The sequence below is a fragment of the Phycomyces blakesleeanus genome (assembly GCF_001638985.1).
Source record: "Phycomyces blakesleeanus NRRL 1555(-) unplaced genomic scaffold PHYBLscaffold_5, whole genome shotgun sequence".
NCBI lineage: Eukaryota > Fungi > Mucoromycota > Mucoromycetes > Mucorales > Phycomycetaceae > Phycomyces > Phycomyces blakesleeanus.
In genome coordinates this window covers 1,552,376-1,570,842 of record NW_017265138.1, presented here as the reverse complement: position 1 = coordinate 1,570,842, position 18,467 = coordinate 1,552,376, and the positions used below count along the sequence as shown (strand labels likewise).

At 35.5% G+C, this 18,467-nt stretch overlaps 3 protein-coding genes across 3 annotated transcripts; 2 read left to right on the top strand and 1 right to left on the bottom strand.

Moving 5' to 3' along the window:
• Positions 1-188: 188 nt before the first annotated feature.
• PbCsb (citrate synthase) lies at positions 189-2,114 on the top strand. The gene is made up of 5 exons (XM_018443236.1): positions 189-255; positions 346-423; positions 533-1,266; positions 1,347-1,677; positions 1,762-2,114. The coding sequence occupies exons 1-5, from the start codon at positions 220-222 to the stop codon at positions 2,002-2,004; spliced, it is 1,422 nt and encodes a 473-aa protein (XP_018295017.1). The 5' UTR covers positions 189-219; the 3' UTR covers positions 2,005-2,114.
• A 3,953-nt stretch (positions 2,115-6,067) lies between these two features.
• On the top strand, positions 6,068-9,150 carry PHYBLDRAFT_62834 (hypothetical protein; the record flags this gene model as incomplete). Its single annotated transcript, XM_018441021.1, has 12 exons — positions 6,068-6,176; positions 6,231-6,369; positions 6,461-6,677; positions 6,750-6,812; positions 6,942-7,081; positions 7,229-7,437; positions 7,578-7,671; positions 7,783-8,015; positions 8,110-8,303; positions 8,551-8,583; positions 8,760-8,778; positions 8,858-9,150. 12 exons carry the CDS (start codon positions 6,068-6,070, stop codon positions 9,148-9,150), a joined length of 1,743 nt encoding a protein of 580 aa, XP_018295016.1.
• Positions 9,151-11,039: 1,889 nt separating this feature from the next.
• Positions 11,040-13,514, bottom strand: PHYBLDRAFT_142486 (hypothetical protein; the record flags this gene model as incomplete). Its single annotated transcript, XM_018430823.1, has 6 exons — positions 11,040-11,310; positions 12,160-12,211; positions 12,282-12,530; positions 12,593-12,728; positions 12,836-12,991; positions 13,461-13,514. The coding sequence occupies 6 exons, from the start codon at positions 13,512-13,514 to the stop codon at positions 11,040-11,042; spliced, it is 918 nt and encodes a 305-aa protein (XP_018295015.1).
• Between the last annotated feature and the right edge of the window lie 4,953 nt (positions 13,515-18,467).

Genomic DNA, 18,467 nt, shown 5'->3' with positions numbered 1-18,467 from the left:
AAAAAAAAAAAAATTATCGTCATCATTGGACTTTATACAAAATATGCAGAAGAAGAAGAAAAAAAAACAACCGAGAGACGTTGTATACAAAGTTATATTGCGCGGGATTAAAGGTTAAGATTAAGTTGAAATCAAATCAAATAAAAAGGCCGATTTAATCAAGTTTGATATCTTGCCCTTTTTTTTCACTTCTTTTCTTTGGAGAGCTAACGATTAGTAATGTCTGCCATGCGTTCTCTTTATTCGCTATCCAAGGTAAGTTTCAAGAGATAGAAAAGCTATATCTATGTATAGATAATTAGAATAAGACGGTACTCATAATTAAACCATCTTTCAAAAAAAAAGGCCACTCGTCCTCTTGCTTCTCGCTTATCACCAGCTCTTTTTCTGGGTGCAACTCGTTCTTATGGCTCACAAGCAAACGTAACGATATATAACTATATATAGCTATATATATATATGATACACATGCTCACCTAAATTTACCTTTTTATTTATTTTATTTTATTTTGGGGGATACTCTTTCGTGTAGAGCTTAAAAGAACGTCTTCATGAATTGATTCCAGAGAAACAAAAGGAAGTCAAGGCTTTCAAGAAAGAGTACGGCAACAAGGTACTGGGTGAAGTCACTGTAGATCAGGCTTATGGCGGTATGCGCGGCATCAAGGGCCTGATCTGGGAAGGTTCTGTGCTGGACTCTGAGGAGGGTATCCGTTTCCGTGGCCTGACTATCCCCGAATGCCAACAAGTCTTACCGGCCGCACAGGACGATGGCGGCTCTGAACCTCTTCCAGAATCCCTGTTCTGGCTGCTGGTCACCGGAGAAGTTCCGACACACGAGCAGGTTAAGGGTCTGTCGGCCGAATGGGCTGCTCGTTCTGACATTCCTCAGTTCGTCGAAGATATCCTCGACAGCTGCCCAAAAACCCTCCACCCGATGTCCCAGTTCTCACTGGCCGTCAATGCTCTGCAGCACGACTCTCACTTTGCCAAGGCCTATTCGCAAGGAATCCACAAGTCCAAATACTGGGAACCTACTTACGAGGACACCATGGATCTCATCGCAAAATTACCCAACATCGCAGCTCGCATCTACCGCAACGTCTATATCGGTGGCAAGTTGCCTGCAATCGAACCAAACAAGGACTATTCATACAACTTTTCGAAGCTCTTGGGATTTGAGACCAATAGTGATTTTGTTGAATTGATGCGCCTTTATCTAACCATCCATTCAGATCACGAGGGTGGAAATGTCTCGGCCCACACGTAAAGTTTACAACCAAGCATATATATATATATATAACAAACCTTTGATGTTTCTTTTTTATATTATTATTATTCTATAGTACTCACCTGGTTGGTTCTGCTCTGTCTGATCCCTACCTGTCATTTGCAGCTGGTTTGAATGGTCTGGCTGGTCCTCTTCATGGTTTGGCTAACCAGGAAGTTCTTCGCTGGACACTAAAGCTCAAGGACACTATTGGCGTGGATGCGACTGAAGAAGACATCAAAAAGTATCTCTGGGAGACTCTGAACGGAGGACAGGTGGTGCCTGGTTATGGCCATGCTGTACTTCGCAAGACTGATCCTCGTTATACTGCCCAGCGTGAATTTGCTCTCAAGCATTTACCTCACGATCCTCTATTTGGCCTTGTCTCCAAGCTATACAGCATTATTGTAAGTTGTTGGAATAATAATAATAATAATAATTTATTGATTAATTAATCAATTAACTGAATATTATATATGTAAATCAATTAGCCTGCTGTATTGACTGAACATGGCAAGACCAAGAACCCTTGGCCTAATGTTGATGCCCACTCTGGAGTTTTGCTCCAATACTATGGTCTAAAGGAACAGGACTATTACACAGTCTTGTTTGGTGTTTCTCGTGCCTTGGGAGTCACTGCGCAGTTAATCTGGGATCGTGCACTTGGTATGCCTCTTGAACGACCAAAGTCCTTTAGCACTGCTTACCTCAAGAATATGTTTGGTGCAAAATAATATTTTTATACTTGTGATTACTATTGTTTTGCTTGGATGATATGTGAATATAAAATAATATAATATAATATAATATTTTATTTGATTTTATCATCCTTTTTTTTTCGCAATCCAAACATCTTTGCCAGAATGACACAGAATGACGTATCCACCTTTCACAATCTTCTTTACTAATATGTACTGACACATTGCGAATGCGATCAGTGCTTTTTTCTTTATTGGTCAACTTGTCCTCCCCATTCGCTGCCACAGGATTTTCCCAATCCATATAGGATTGAATCATTCGTACGGTCTGTCCATAACAAAAGAAATTCAAAGAAGTATAGAAAATAAATAGCAACAGATTCTTCAAGAAAAGTTTTTATTAGGATAGCAGAAACTGCAAGAGGCTATCCTTTCAGGCTTCCCATTTTCATATCAGTGTCCCATTTCAATTTTGAAATGGCCAAAAAAATAAATAAAAGATTTATTTGCCTAACCTATTTTCTTTGACTGTAAAAGGGTCAAGAAAAAGAATATAATACAATATATATATATATATATATGGTAGAATGATAGATCGAGATCGAGATAGAGGTAAATGTAGATAGAAGAATAGGAAAAAAAAGAGTGAAATAGTATAAAGATAAAGAAGCAAAAAAAATGATAATAGGAGGAGGATCTATACAAATGAAAGAAAAGGAAACAAAACAAGACTATTTACTTTCTTCCCTTCTTGCTCTTCTTCTTTGCAGGTTCTGAGGTTGAGGCAGATTGTTCTGCAGCCTCATAGTAAGCAATGGATTTGTTAAGAATCTGTTTTTCACTGATTCTGCATGTCAAAGCATAACGGTGGCGGATATTCTCAGTCTATAAAGAAGAGGAAGAAGTTTGTTAGAAGTGAATAAATACATAAAAAGTAAAAAACAAAAAAAAACAAAAAACAAACAAACAAACCTTTTCTCTGGCCTTTATATCTTCCTCAACTGTGGTAATGACACCATTCTCAGAATACTCTTCACGACGCTGCTCAGACAAGAGCTTACAGACTTGGTATACACGCTGCTTTGCCTGATTGATTTGTCCGGTCTTCTTGGTCTTCTTGCCACGTCCCTGGCCTTCCTCAGCCAAGGTCTCAAAGTACTTGAGTGCCTCCTCGACATTTTCAAAGGTAGCAAAGATCTCTTCGCTGACGAACATGATATGCAAAAGACACATCAAACTATCTTCATAAAGACCCTCTTCGTTCATAAAGTAAGGGCGAGACTTGGTTCCCTCACCATCATCATCACCGCCGCAACATCCTCCACCATGTTCATGTTCGTGCTCTTCTTCTTCTTCTTCTTCTTCATCTTCATCACCGCAACATCCACCGGCATGGTCATGCTTGTGTCCATGGCTGGATTCACCCTCTTTTCCACCATGTTGATGACCATGGCTGTGACCGTGACCGTGACCGTGACCGTCATGGTCCATATGATCATCTCCACAGCATCCACCACCATGTTCATGGTCATCATCCTCTTCAAAGTCATCCTCCTCTTCCTCGTCGTCTTCCTTGGGACAGAGGATTGATTCGTTGTTCAAGAAGAACTCCCATCTTGGGCGAGTGCGTTCAATGGCAAGCATCTCAAGAGCTTCGTCGTCACCCTTGGCACCCTCAGAAACAAGCTGGTCCTTGGTGACAATCAAACAGGCATCGATGATCGAATCTTCGGTAACGGACACATAATCGTTCTTGTTGTCGTCGTGACAGAAACCATACTTGCTCAAGAGCACGATGTTGGGATGATCGCCGTAGGTGTTGAAGAGTTCTTCGCCCTTTTTGACAGCACGATCCAAGACCATGTCGCAGGTATCCTTGGTGGGTTCCTCATTGTCACCTTCCCAGATGTTGATTCCCTTTGCCTCGAGTTCTTCCAAATCCTTAAGAGGGCCGTTATCTTCTTCATCTTCCTCGTCTTCGTCTTCCAAGACTTCTTCATCCGAGTTATCTTCAGCTTCCTCGTCGTCTTCATCTTCTTCGTCAACATCACTCCAGTGTTCGTCATGTTCTCCTTCTTTACCATTCTCACTTCCGAGTTCCAAATCTTCCAAGAACTGATGCTCGCAATACTCAAGAGCACCGCATGCATCACAGACCTCGAAATCGGTCTCAAAGTGGACATGCTCGTTTCCACTTCTGTGGTTGAACAGATCAGCAAAGGGAACCATGCCATTCTCGTGATATGCATCGACTTCGAAGGAGCGGGATGAAATCAAGGTTGAGATCTTGCAGAACTTTTCAAACGAAAAGAATTCTTTGACGATCTGAGGTGTGAAGATGTAGGTGTGTTTGGCCATCAAAGGTTGAACGATTTCTTCGTAATCTTCTTTAAGGTCATTCTATACATACATATATAGATTATTATTATTTTTTCATATATATATATAACTTACCAAATCATTGTGAACTGCATCATCCATCTCCGTTCCTTTCAACCAAGCCTTGTCTTCATCACTCCAGAAAATTGGCAAATCTTCTCCAGCAGGGAGTGCCTGAAGATATCCATACCAGGGGGAATCTGTGCCTTGAGAGATTTCGTACATTACAGAAATAGCTAATGAGCAGCCACCGTCAATTCCCTCGTCGTCGAGAACATTGGCAATTCCAGTGGATTTTGCAGATAGAACAGCTTCTTTAGGGATCTTGACAACTTGATAATAATAATAAAATCACGCTTTAGTACCAAAGGCAATAAAGTGTATATACACATATATAAAAGTCAATTCATTTTTTTTTACCTCTCTTCTTTTTGGGAATGTCTTTACGAGCATAGATTCCGTAACCATCATTGTTGGATCGAATCTCGATCAATTCTTGATCCCATTGGATCTCGTGGGTTTTGAACCAATCGACAAGAGTCTTGAGTTTATCAGAGTTCACCATTATAAACAGACACCAAAAAAGAAAGAAAAGTTCTCAAATGAAAATATATATATATATATATATAATAGGATAAAAAAAAATTAAAGACTTTTTTTTTATATCAAAGAAAAAAAAAGTATCTGTGTCTCTCTATCTATCTCTAAAAAATAATAAAAAACAGTCACTCAGCCACGCGAATCAATATGTGCGTGTGTGTGCCTGTACCTGTGCCTGTGGAATGAGTGTGTGGAGTAAGTGTGTGCATTACTGCGCATAATAAAAAGGTAGAGATTAAATTTTTTTTTTCAAAAAAAAAAAAGATTTGTGTCGCTTTCCTAATGCGGAACTTATTCGTACATTTTATTTTTATCTTTATTTTTCATTAATTATTAGAGAAACAAATAACTTGGTAATTGTTATGTATAGTTTGTATTATACAATTCCAAGAATATTGCAAAAATAACTTTCTGACAAAGGTACATACATATACATATACGTGCATGTTTTTCTGTATCTATTAATTTATTATTATGTAAACAGCAATATTCTATGGTGTCAACTTTGGTCAAATAAAGAGAAAAATGGCTCGGATATGTAAGCGGATATTGATATATTCATATATTAAACAAACAAAATAAAAGAAAGCAATTCTATAGAGTGAAAATAGTCCATAGTCCATAGTCCATAGCCAATAGCCAATAGTCAATAATTGATGGTTAATAGTAAGAGATAATAGTAAACGGCATAATTAGGATAAAGGGGTACACAAAAAGGAAACTACACACAAAAAAAAAGGGGGGGATGAAAGGTTTTATGTCAGGCCGTGTTCAGGCCGTCCACAGGCCGTGAAGCTCTGTTTTAGGCTGGGTATAGAGTCTACGAGTCTTGATAGCAAAAGTTAAGGTAAAATGAAATATTGATATTGATATTATTAGTTTTGCTTTTTGTTTTCCTTTTGGCTTGTTTGATTACTATCATTCTAATTCTAATTACTAGCATTTCTCTTAACTGCTATAGTCTATGTATTAGTATCTCAATTATTCATATTATTCGAATTGAGGCTCTCTCTTTCTGCTCAATATTACATTATATGTAACCATTTATTATACTAATTCTTCCCTAGACCTATCTCTCTTTCTCTCTTATATAATTTTTTAATATATCTATATATCAAAGATGTCTTTTAAACAAGAATCAGCTTCTTTGGGATCCACTTCATCGACCAAATTCTGTGACCCAAAAGAACAAAAGGATACTGACACAATTGCTTCTCTTAATACACAAGGTAATATTTAGTATACAATACTTAATATATAGATTTTGATAATCTGTAAATTAGTTTTCCAGTTACCAAAATCAGAAACCTTGTCAGAATCGACTCTTCAGAATCCAGAAAATCCTGAAGGTGGATACGGATGGTTCATTGTTGTTGGCGCATTTCTGGTCCAAATGCCCAGCCTGAGTGTAGTTATGAGCTGGTAAGAAAAAGAAGAAAAAAGAAAGGTTCTTGTTATCATTACTATGGTTTGACTTACTCTATTGCTTGCTTATTTTACTTATTTATTACAGGGGTGTTTTCCAAGACTATTATGAGCAAAACTTGTTTGGCCACTCACCCGCAATTACTCTTCAATTGACATTTGTCGGTACACTCGGCAACATTCTTTTAAATATCCTGTCACCCTTTGTTCAAATCCTGCTGTCTTATATGACTACAAAAAAGGCATTGGCACTTGGTGTAGTGCTGTGTGTGGCTGGACTAGAGCTGGCCAGTTTCTGTACAGAGGTATTGTGATATTTCTTTAATATATATATATATAAATCTAAGTATATATAAATGCATGTATGCGTGTATTAGATATGGCAGCTATGTATGACTCAGGGTGTATTATATGGTATTGGAACATCAATTATATACTATGTAAGCATGAAGGTTATCCATTCAATCTAATTGATCTAAATCAATTCATATTTACGCTCATGTTTACGTTCAAGCTCACGTTCATATTGATATTTTTTGTGTTTACATCTTATAATTTCATTTTTCAAGATCGTAATAAGTGAGATCCCAAAATGGTTTACAAAGAACACTGGAATTGCTTTAGGCGTAGCATCTAGTGGAAACAGTATCGGAGGGCTTGTAATGCCACTACTTGTAGGTGCTCTCAATGAAAAATTAGGTGTATTCTGGTACGTAAAGAAATAAATAAACATATGAAAGATAAATCTTGAGAAACTATAACTTGTTGCCTTTTCGTTGGAATACTTGTTTCTTACTTTCTTCCTTTCCCTTTGTAAAATCAAAATCATATATATATATATATAAACGAACTAAAGGTGTTATCGTGTTGTTGGTTTTATTAATGTCGGTGTTGGATTGTTTGCTTGCATTTTATTTCGAGATCGACCAGGTCACACAAAAGTCACCCAAAGACTCAAAGACATCATTGACTTTAAGATCCTAAAAGACCTCAATTTTGTACTATGGTGTATTACCGACATCTTTCTCGAAGGTGCCTACTATGTTCCAGTCTTTTTCCTACCATGTAAGCACTACACACACACGCATATATATATATATATATATAAGCAAGGATAGCAAAAAAAAGAACCAAATATTAATTAAAGTATATTGTATTGTGTCTTTATTTTATTTTATTTTATTTTATGTTATTTTATGTGATAGCATACGCTACATTTATTGGACTTTCTCCAGAAAAAGGATCAGCTACAGTTGCTGTTGCGTCTGGTTTGAGTACTGCTGGCCGTATTTTAGCTGGGTAAGCCAAACAAGCCAAATAAAGTCAAAATTTAAATCACAACATGCCAAAACCTTTGTGTAGATTAGATTAGCCTTTTCTTTCTCTTTCTTTCTTCTTTTATATAAGTAGTAATAGTAATAGTAATAGTAATAGTGAGCGTAACAGTTGCAGTAACATCTCAACACTGTTTTTATTATCAAGATTGATTGGAGACCGTGTTGGCCATATGAATGTTACGATCGTATTTTCTTTGTTTGCCGGTCTACTTTCTCTCTGTCTGTGGACCTTTGCAGACTCTTTTGGGGTTCTTATCGCATTCTCTGCTCTGTTTGGATTCTTTGGTGGAGCATTTGTCACTCTTAGTAAGTAAAAGTAAAAAGAAACGAAGAAGAAGAAGGAGTAGAAGAAAAGAAATAAATGCTTATTTCAAGTTATGTTTAAACAAAAAACAAAAAGCACCTTCGATTACATGTATTATTACTGGAAAGGAAAAGTATGAGTCTGGTCTGTCTCTTCTTCTGGTCGTCACTACCTTAGCCATGTTTGGTCCCAACCTGGCAGGTGCGATCGAAAGTTCTGAAATTGCCATGCGATCACCATTTGTAAGCTACAAGATATTTACTGGTGCAATGTATGTAGCAGGGACACTGGTACTATTTTTCTTAAAGATAAGAATGTCTGGCTGGTCTGTATTTAAGATTATATAAAGTCACTTATATGTAGAGTATGCTTTTTTATAATAGACAATTTATATATGTAAAGCTAGAAAACCATAAGGCTTTATGGGATCTTCATATTTGTTAACTTCTAATTGCTTTAAAATGTTATTTATATTATCTAAAAACACTCTACGGAGAAATATCTTCTATGCTTTTGCAAAAATACTTCTTAAACTAGATAAAGTCTCAATATTTAAACAGGGCACCAAATGTAAGGTTCTTTTCTTTTTTTCTTTTCTTTTCAGCCATTGACATTTGTTTTGGAGCTTCACATGCAGTTGTATAATGTATCATGTTATATAAGCGACTCTAAATTACCATGTATGAAATTGGGGTTTTCAATCCAAAAAATGTCCTCTTTTTAAAAATTGTCTATTATGAAAAAAGGTGTACCCTGAGAACACAGGTGAAATAAATATGTGAGAAAAGATAAATGACATGAAAGTTAAGAATAAGTAACTAGGTACTGGAGATACCTGAATTAGGAACGAATTTCAGCAGGGATAGGAACTTCAAAGTGAAATTCCCTTTAGAAACTCGGGTGATCCATTTATGGATCCTGAATACACAACGATACCAGACCAAGTCTGTCCTCATAGGCACAATTTTGGGCAGGCACAGACGGTGGAGGCTGACGGGGAACAGTGGAGATTTTGGACAAAAAACCCAGGTCCGTACATGCGTTCAATATTTTGAGGTTACTTGTTTACAAAACTACCTTGTTAAGTGTTACACATTTCGCCTTTTCCTTAAGTTTCTAACTCCAGAATATTCATAGAGAATGCCAAAAACGGGGGAAAGTAGCAGTGAGTCAAGTCAAGTGACTTGAGAGGCGAAGGATTTTTTTAAAGATATAACAAAGAAAGGGAATAATGATCGATGTAACTTTTATGAATTGATGTTAAAGAAATTATTTTCTAACCAAAAAAGAAAAGGACTGCTGAGAAAATGAATGGCAAATGGGTAGCCTAATTTCTGCACAGACTGGTACTTTCTATAACCATAATGGAGGCTTTGAGAAGGCTAATGATTAAAACACAAAAGATTCAAAATTCTTCCATCCCCGAAAAAGCTTCAAATCATCATGCTGCCCTTTCCGTTACTTAGCCGCCCCTAGGACCATATGTCATTTTGTAGATATCGCATTAACTTTTTTTTTGTCTGATAACTCGGGTACGTTCCTCGTTATCTTCCACTGTGAATTTCTTTTTAACAAAATCAAGACAATAGAAAAAGATAATAATAAAACAGCAGCCAGCCATACTATTATTATAGACAAATTTAATAGCACATCGTGGATTGGCTATATAGTTGAAGTATAAACTTAGTGGCAAGAAAATGAATATCGGTAGAAAGACAATCTTAAGAAAGAACACATTAAAGAGAGTTAGTAAATTATTTTGGGTCATTTTTACAGCTACACCACCACTTCAAAGTTGATTTTAATGAGCGATATCAAAAGAAATCCCGCCGTGCTATAGTAAACTGAATGAATGCCTCATTAGAAAATACACCTTATCTACCTTACCAAGGAACACAAGTATAATAAGACAGCTATCAATTGTAATATAGTAGTACCAAAAACGTTATTAATAATATTTTTTAAAGACAAATTTAAGATCAAAATCAAAAAGAGACAAAACATAAAGATAATATCAAAGTCAAATGAAATCAAAATTTATTGTTCAAATTTTTATAAGGGGAATATAAGTTAAGTTAAATTAAATTAAGTATACTAAGATATTCCAGGCCATGCTAGTCCAGTCGAGTCCAGTCGGTTCCAGTCAAGTCCAGTCGGTTTTTTTTTCTTGGTCCATTTGATTTTTCTTTTGATCTTTTTTTTTGTCCAGTCAATATAAGCTAAGAGTGATAGGAGGAGGAGGAGGATTTTGGTATTGAAAAATAATAAAGGGGATAATTTGGACTTTTTGTTTTTTTCTTGTTTTTTTGATTCTTTTTTTGATTCTTTTTTTTTTGTCCAGTCAATTTCACGGAATAGTAATAAGGGAATAATTTTGATATTGAAAAGAATAAAAAAGATAATTTGGACTTTTTTTTTGATTTTTTTGTCCGAACACAGCACACATAGTAAAGGGGATAATTTGGACTTTTTGATTTTGATTTTTGATTTTAATTTTTTTTTGATTTTTTTTTTACTTTTTTTTTGTCCAGTCAATTTCACAGAATAGTAATAAGAGAAGGGGGTTTTGGTATTGCTCTTTTTGCTCTTTCTGTTTTTTTTGAGCTTCTTTTTTTGAGCATTTTTTTTTTGTTTTTTGTTTTTGATCAAAGACTTCATTTGCTTTGTATGTATATATGTAAAAAGGGATTTCATACCTTGTCCTAATCCAGAGTCTTGTTCCAGTTCGCAGCTTTGCTTCAATCCAGGTCCAGGTTCCAATGCAGAGTTCTTCCGGTTTATTCATCTTTTTTTTTTTGGTTTTTTTTTGGTTTTTTTTTTGCTCTTTTTTTACTTTTTTTTTTTTTTTTTTTTTTACTTTTTTTAGTTTTTTGGTTTTTTGGTTTTTTTTTAGAGAGAGAGGAGGGCTTAGTATATGCCTGTGTAATTTTTGGACAGGACTTAGTATAGGCCTCAGGGTCGGATTTCTTTTGATCCTTTTGGAGTGGAGGACTTAATGTGCCTGATAATTTCTGATAGGTTTTGGTCTACGCCTCGGTTTTTGGATTTGATCCTTTTGGATTGGAGGACTTAGTATATGCCTCGAGTTCGGATTTCTTTTGATCCTTTTGGAGAGGAGGACTTAGTATATGCCCGTTTTTTTTACAGGACTTAGTATAGGCCTCGGATTTGGTTTTTGGTTTTTCTTTTGGAACTTGCTTTTGGAATTTTGCATTGGACCCCTTCTTGGAAATCGACTTGGCCTTGAGACTTGGAGGTACAACCCAGATTTTGGACTTTGACAGAAATGCGCCTCTACTTTTGTATGTATGTATGTATGTATGTATATAAGTGTGTATATGTATGTTTGTATGACTATGACTATGACTATGACTATGACTATGACTATGTGTATGTGTATGTGTGTGTGTGTATAAGAAAGAAATAGAAAAATAGAAATTGTGTGTGTTTGTGTGTGTGTTTGTGTGTGTTTGTGTGTATTTGTCTACTTCTCTAATTGTGTACTTCTCTATTTGTTTGTATATGTTTGTGTGCTAGGACTAGTACTAGAACAGTACTTGGACAGTTTTTGGACATTTGGACTTTGACTTGGACAAGACTTGGAATTGGATTTGGACTTGGACTTGGACATAGCAATGGACCTTGGCTTGACTATTTTGGAGATTGTACTAGTGACTATGGGGTTTGATCTGAGATAGAGAGATAATTGTGAGCACGATTTTTTTCTGGTCAATATTGTTTTGGTTGTTTTTCTTTTGTTTTCTTTTTTTCTTTTTTTTTGTATATTTTCATTTTCTTTTCATTTTTTTTATATATATTTTTCTCTTTTTCTTCTTTTCTTTTTTGACTATCTATCTTGATTTGACTTTGAATCTTGACAGTGACCTTGAGGGACTCTGAAAAGCCTTTTTTTTTCTCTGGTGCGCATTTGGATCCTGTATTGTAGTAATACAAAAAAATATTAGTCTATGTCTTGAGATAGTTCACCCTTTTTCACGGTACTTACATTAGCCTTTCTTGTGGGCTGGTTTGCCCTTTTTGCTGACACATACTTTGGCCTTTCTTGTGGGACGGTTTGCCCTTTTTTGCTGGCATATACTTTGGCCTTTCTTGTGGGACGGTTTGCCCTTTTTTGCTGGCACATACTTTGGCCTATCCTGTGGGCCGGTTTGCCCTTTCTCTGGTGCGCACTTGGAGCCTGCATTGTAACAATAAAAAAACAGTTAGATTATGTCTTGAGATAGTTTGGTCCTTTTCCCGACACTTACATTGGCCTGTCTTATGGGCCGGATTGGTCTTTGCTCTGGCGCATACTTTGGCCTTTCTTATGGGCCGGTGTGGCCTTTTTTGAGGCGCCCATGTTGGGCTTCTGGTGAGCCTTATCGGCTTCTGACAAGGTGTCTTGATGTCACGACATGGCCGACGATTTTGCGGCAGAAATGGAACCATCGGGTTCCCCGGCAGAAGCAACAGGAAGCAACAGGAAGCAAATGTCCGACCAGTGGGATAAATGTCTCCTACCAGTGAGATAAATGGACCCGCCAGTGGAAAGAAAAGTAGGCGGCTGGCAACTGGCAACCGGCAACCGGCAACCGGCGACTATATAAAAAGGTCCACTGGCGAGAGATAACAGGTCCACTGGTAGGAGGAAAGGGCCTACCAGTGGGAAGCAACAAACCCACTGGCAGAAAAGTCCCACTGGCGGAAGCAACAGACTAACAAAAAAAGCAACAAGCAACAGTACCTTTCATATAACATGGACCGCCGTGGAAGGCATCAGGAAGGAACAAGCAACGGGAGGGAACAAGCAACGGGAACTAACCCAAAAAAGATGGTACCAGCCGCGCCCACCAGAAGAGACGACAGAAAGCAACCAGTAATACACAGGAATACGGACAACGGGCTCACACGCTACACGCGCGCTTGTGGACTTGCTCAATAGACCATGTTTGACCCGTGGCTCTACTCCATCGGGCCCCTTTGAAAGAAAGAGAAAAAAAGAGAGAGCGGTCGGTCGCAAGAGTCCAAGATCGGCTCAACAAGTTTAACAAAATAATATTGTCAAGACTTTATGAACGTCTTTTGAACTCTTACAGTCGCCTACTCCATAGTCTTTGATTAATTAGTATTCAAAGTTGCATCGCACATAACGTAAAAAAATCATATACTTATCTTAAAGTGATCTGGCTAGCCGTTCATAAGAAAAGAATCATGGCTATCGGAAGACCCTCTTGGCTTCTGTGTATAAACGATGACCGGCCGGACATAAACCCATATATTACCAGAAGCTCTCCATCGTCTCCACCAGTAGACACGGCCAGTACAAAGAAAAAGGGAAAAAAGGAAACCCAAAAGACGCGAAAATTTTTCTCTAGTTATAAAAACAGAAATGGGGAGATGATGACGCCTCCCTCACTTTAGTCCAATAAAATTCATTGAAAGTATACATCAATCAAAAGATTGGGGGAGATAGGTGGAGGAGGATGGATGGATGGATGCATCCTGTGTGGTGTTGGTCACGTTGGTCACGTTGATCATTTGTTTTCGTCACTACAAATACTTTTCAGGGAAAGTACCTGATTATAATATTGTATATATACAAGTTGAAAAATGAAAACATAGTCTTTTTAAAATATAGTACTGGTCTTGCTTTCCAACTCTTACACTCAGTACCTATATGCTTACTTTTTGCAGTGTTATGTTATAGTATCCTTTAAATGTATCTACTGTTTTATAAAGGCCAGGCCTTGAAAGAGTTTTTCGGAAAAATTAAAACCGTCATGATATAAAAGATAGGGGGGGATCATGCAAATAAACAGACCAAGCCCAAACAAGGAAACCCAATATAGAGAAATTCATACAGATATGTATCACAAGTCTCATATTTTCTCTCACTCTCTTTGCTTCCTTTCAAGGGTTATCAAGTTACTTATGAAGCTAATAAAGCAAACACACCAAGACAAGAGGTGTTTGGTAAAGAATACAAAACATACAAGACATAAAAAATGGCTATAGTTATTTGGCTTATTATTTATATAAAAAAATTGAAGAATTTTGATAGTGTGCTTCTGCTAATCAGACAAGTCTAAGAGTATGCCTAATCGTAGCACTTTCACGTGAATTGATAAATCCCTTTATAAAAAATATATTTCTCTTAAGTTAAAGAGTTCTTTATAGTACTACTCTCGAATCGACTCTTTTATATATTCAGTATATAAGGACTCTCTCTATCTCTTATTAGGCTTCTTTTATTTACTTTATATGTATTAGATTAATGTACTCTGAGCAATAGACATCACTATAGATTGTGTATTGGATAATACAATTTATTTTTGTAATAAAAAGAGAGAGATAAATATGTACTTTTAATAAGAGTGTATAGCATACATATAATATGCCAATATTATCTGAAACTCTCAAGTCTTCTATAAATTATAAAATAAAATCTCAAGGCTTATGTTTTAATATATTATGCCTTTTGCGAATTTAATTTAAAGCAGACGCGCAAGTAATTTTTATTTTATGCATACATAAAAGGCGAGTGGTTACCGTTTGTTTATTTATTTTTAAAGAGAAGAGGTTGGATATAAAGCTGAACAATGCTTTTGCGACAACACTTCATACTTTTAGCTGATAATATTAGCTCATAAATATTACTAGATGTATTTTACTCGAATAAAAACATATCATTATATTTATCACCAAAAAATGTACTCGCATCTAAGTACTACTTTTTATTAGCCAGTAAATAGGTGGAGTAGAGTCTTTGAATAATCGATAGAAAATATTTTTCCAGACAAGCTTACCGGTTAGTTTACTGGCGAGTGACCTTGTTATTCAATTAAAAAAATAAGTTATAGGTCAGAAAAATAGTATCTTTTTAAAAATAATGGCTATTGTACAGTCGTAATATCTATACTAGCTGGTAAAGCAAAAATACTAAATTTCGTGTACAGCCTTAAACGTGGGTAGTGTACACGGAAATAAGATCTATAGCATATTAAATGAATTTTAACTTGTGTTTCTCAAATATCACGTCGAAAATGAGAAAATAAATGCAAGAGGAAAAAAGATAGAGGATATAATAGCTGTACGTAAATCAAATGTCCTGACTTACAAAACACAATTAGACACCCTTTTAATATCTCAGAGGTAAATGTAGATATAACGCTTCATATAGTACAAGGTGTAACTGCAAAAGAAAAACTATAGCTGTAATTTCTATTGAGACGGGCTGTGTTGGTTTGTGTAAAGAAGTGACCCAAATGATTAATAGAAAAAAGGAATATATATCAACCTCCTCTAACAACTCTTTAGCCCTAATATTGGCAATTCGCAGCTTATTCTCTCGAGAAAGATAAAAAGAAAATATAAGTGATGTGTAAGGATGATCTTTATTGCTTTCACCTTTCGATGTTTATATAGATATTTCCCTAATAAATAAAATAATATAATCAGTAAGATATTACTAAGATATTGGAATAAACTATGCTTCTTTAGATAATTAATAATAAATAAGAGAGATAAATAGAGATAGATAGCTATTGTTGGGATTCATTGTTACAATCCTTAAGATTTTTAGTTAATTACTGCTCCAGTTGTAACAATCAGTCTTCCCAAGGTCATAAATTAACCAATTGGTTTACATAATCGATACAAAAAATGGAGATATAGGATATATTTGGGCCAGCAGGAAATGTGAATATACACCCAACGTGTCATTATTATGAAGCATAATTAAGGAATGTTATTCCTCTGAAATATCTATAGGTACGACGGCTTTCTGGTTATACCAGCCAGAGATTTTGAACAAGAAATAGTATATATATTATTGGTAATATTTGAATTTTCCGACCCAAGTACTCGAGCGATGTTTTTGAATTATAAGTAAACTCGTGTGTAGTCTTTAAATAAAGTATCACTATGCTGTATATGTAATGTATGTGATCATGTATCGCATGCTATGATAATAATATAAAGCAATAATAAAATACATGTATGATAATTTATGTATTAGCTATTAGAGTAAACGCAGATCCATTTAACTGGAAGCATTAACAATAAGCTATTTATCCTTTGGTCTTGGTCTCAGGCTCAGCAGTAATAAATACTCATTTACAGCAGTGACTAATTATTGTTTGCAGTCTTGGCTACAGAAAATAAAGTTTCGCATATAAATATTCTCTCCTAATATCTTATCAATTTCTTTATATATTTTTTGGGGATTTAATACAGAATTTTCACTTTTCAACTCTTCAAACTGGCAATTCTTTTTTTCCATCCCAATTTTAAATCAGTACGCGCTGGAGATCTAGTCTATTTTCTCTCTTCTCTTTGCTGTTCTGCCTATTGTCTATCCCTCATCATACTGTAGACTTTACCCCAGACTTTTATGCTCTTTGTCGTATACATTCGGACCCTTATACATCGCTCCATATTCTGTCAGAGAAGACTGTTTCTCTTCTTGTATTCACCGCTTTTTTACGTTTGTTATATTCTGCTTATAACTATTTATCTCAATCCTATATGTACCGGCATATCTTATTACTAGTTACGATAGTACCAAAAGAAACTCTCGCTGGTTGTTAAGCCATAAAGCACATCACTGAATCTAACCACTACCATTTACCTTTCTGTACCATGTTAAAAAATTATTACTTTATAAAATTACTCTTATTTACATGGCAGAACCAGCTGCTCGCTCTTTGTAACCACAAACAAAAATTAAGGCACCCCCGTATATGCCAGAAAAATCTCCAACTAGCTATGCCGACTTTTCTATCTGTTCACTTTGAAACGACCCACACCAACACGTTGTTCAATTGGCTCGGGGTTGACCTTTCATTGCTGTGCCTAACTGGAAAATACGGGGAAAAAAGAAACTGGTCCTACTTGGTACATTTAAAAAACAATAATCACGGATAAGAACCAAACTAGCCAATGTATCTTTTTTTGTGCTCCCAAATCAAATCGATACTGTGTGATAGTTGTACTTTTCTCTCTCTCGATTTCTTTACTCTTTTTTGTATAATTTTTGTATCAACATTCCCGAGTATCTGCAGGTGTAAAATCCAAGAGACTAAAACTTACTGTTGACACAGTCGGTCTTGGACGAGATCGGTTCTCGACTACACTCAATTGACATGACCATACTTGTTCGATGCCAGTAACGGTTCAACAATCTGCCAAATTTATTCTATCTTAAGTTTTTCCTTATTTCACTTCTTCCATGACCTGTTTGTATCAAAGTTATTTCCATAAGTTTTATCTTCCCGTTCCAAACATCACAAGTACCTCTATTCAAATACCCGCGCTATTAGTATCCAAATTATCCAGTTATATCAATAACCATTCTATCAACTTAGTTCAGAAAAACTATATAATCCTAAACAAAGGAATTCAATAAATATCATCTTATACAAATTAATATTTTCTTTTATTTTACCTCCTGATCCTTGATCTGAAGAGCACTTCTATTTGCTGCGAAGGCTACGTGTGTTGATCTAACCCTTTTTTACCTTTTTTTATATACCTTCTTTTACCAACCCTTACACTACAAAACCGACACAGCACGTCTCGCTGTCACAATATTTTTATTCAAATAAAATACAGCTAGTAATATTTACGACAGCTAATTTTAATACAAGATTTACAAATAGCTTATAGTGTCAGCTAAAATTATGAAGTGTTGTCGCAAAAGCATTGTTCAGCTTTATATCCAACCTCTTCTCTTTAAAAATAAATAAACAAACGGTAACCACTCGCCTTTTATGTATGCATAAAATAAAAATTACTTGCGCGTCTGCTTTAAATTAAATTCGCAAAAGGCATAATATATTAAAACATAAGCCTTGAGATTTTATTTTATAATTTATAGAAGACTTGAGAGTTTCAGATAATATTGGCATATTATATGTATGCTATACACTCTTATTAAAAGTACATATTTATCTCTCTCTTTTTATTACAAAAATAAATTGTATTATCCAATACACAATCTATAGTGATGTCTATTGCTCAGAGTACATTAATCTAATACATATAAAGTAAATAAAAGAAGCCTAATAAGAGATAGAGAGAGTCCTTATATACTGAATATATAAAAGAGTCGATTCGAGAGTAGTACTATAAAGAACTCTTTAACTTAAGAGAAATATATTTTTTATAAAGGGATTTATCAATTCACGTGAAAGTGCTACGATTAGGCATACTCTTAGACTTGTCTGATTAGCAGAAGCACACTATCAAAATTCTTCAATTTTTTTATATAAATAATAAGCCAAATAACTATAGCCATTTTTTATGTCTTGTATGTTTTGTATTCTTTACCAAACACCTCTTGTCTTGGTGTGTTTGCTTTATTAGCTTCATAAGTAACTTGATAACCCTTGAAAGGAAGCAAAGAGAGTGAGAGAAAATATGAGACTTGTGATACATATCTGTATGAATTTCTC

Excerpts from the sequence above, each read along its gene's own strand:
- PbCsb (XM_018443236.1), top strand. The coding sequence starts at position 220 with ATGTCTGCCATGCGTTCTCTTTATTCGCTATCCAAG. Across the intron at positions 256-345 it reads CTCTTTATTCGCTATCCAAG|GCCACTCGTCCTCTTGCTTC; the intron begins GTAAGTTTCAAG and ends TCAAAAAAAAAG. Across the intron at positions 1,678-1,761 it reads CCAAGCTATACAGCATTATT|CCTGCTGTATTGACTGAACA; the intron begins GTAAGTTGTTGG and ends TAAATCAATTAG.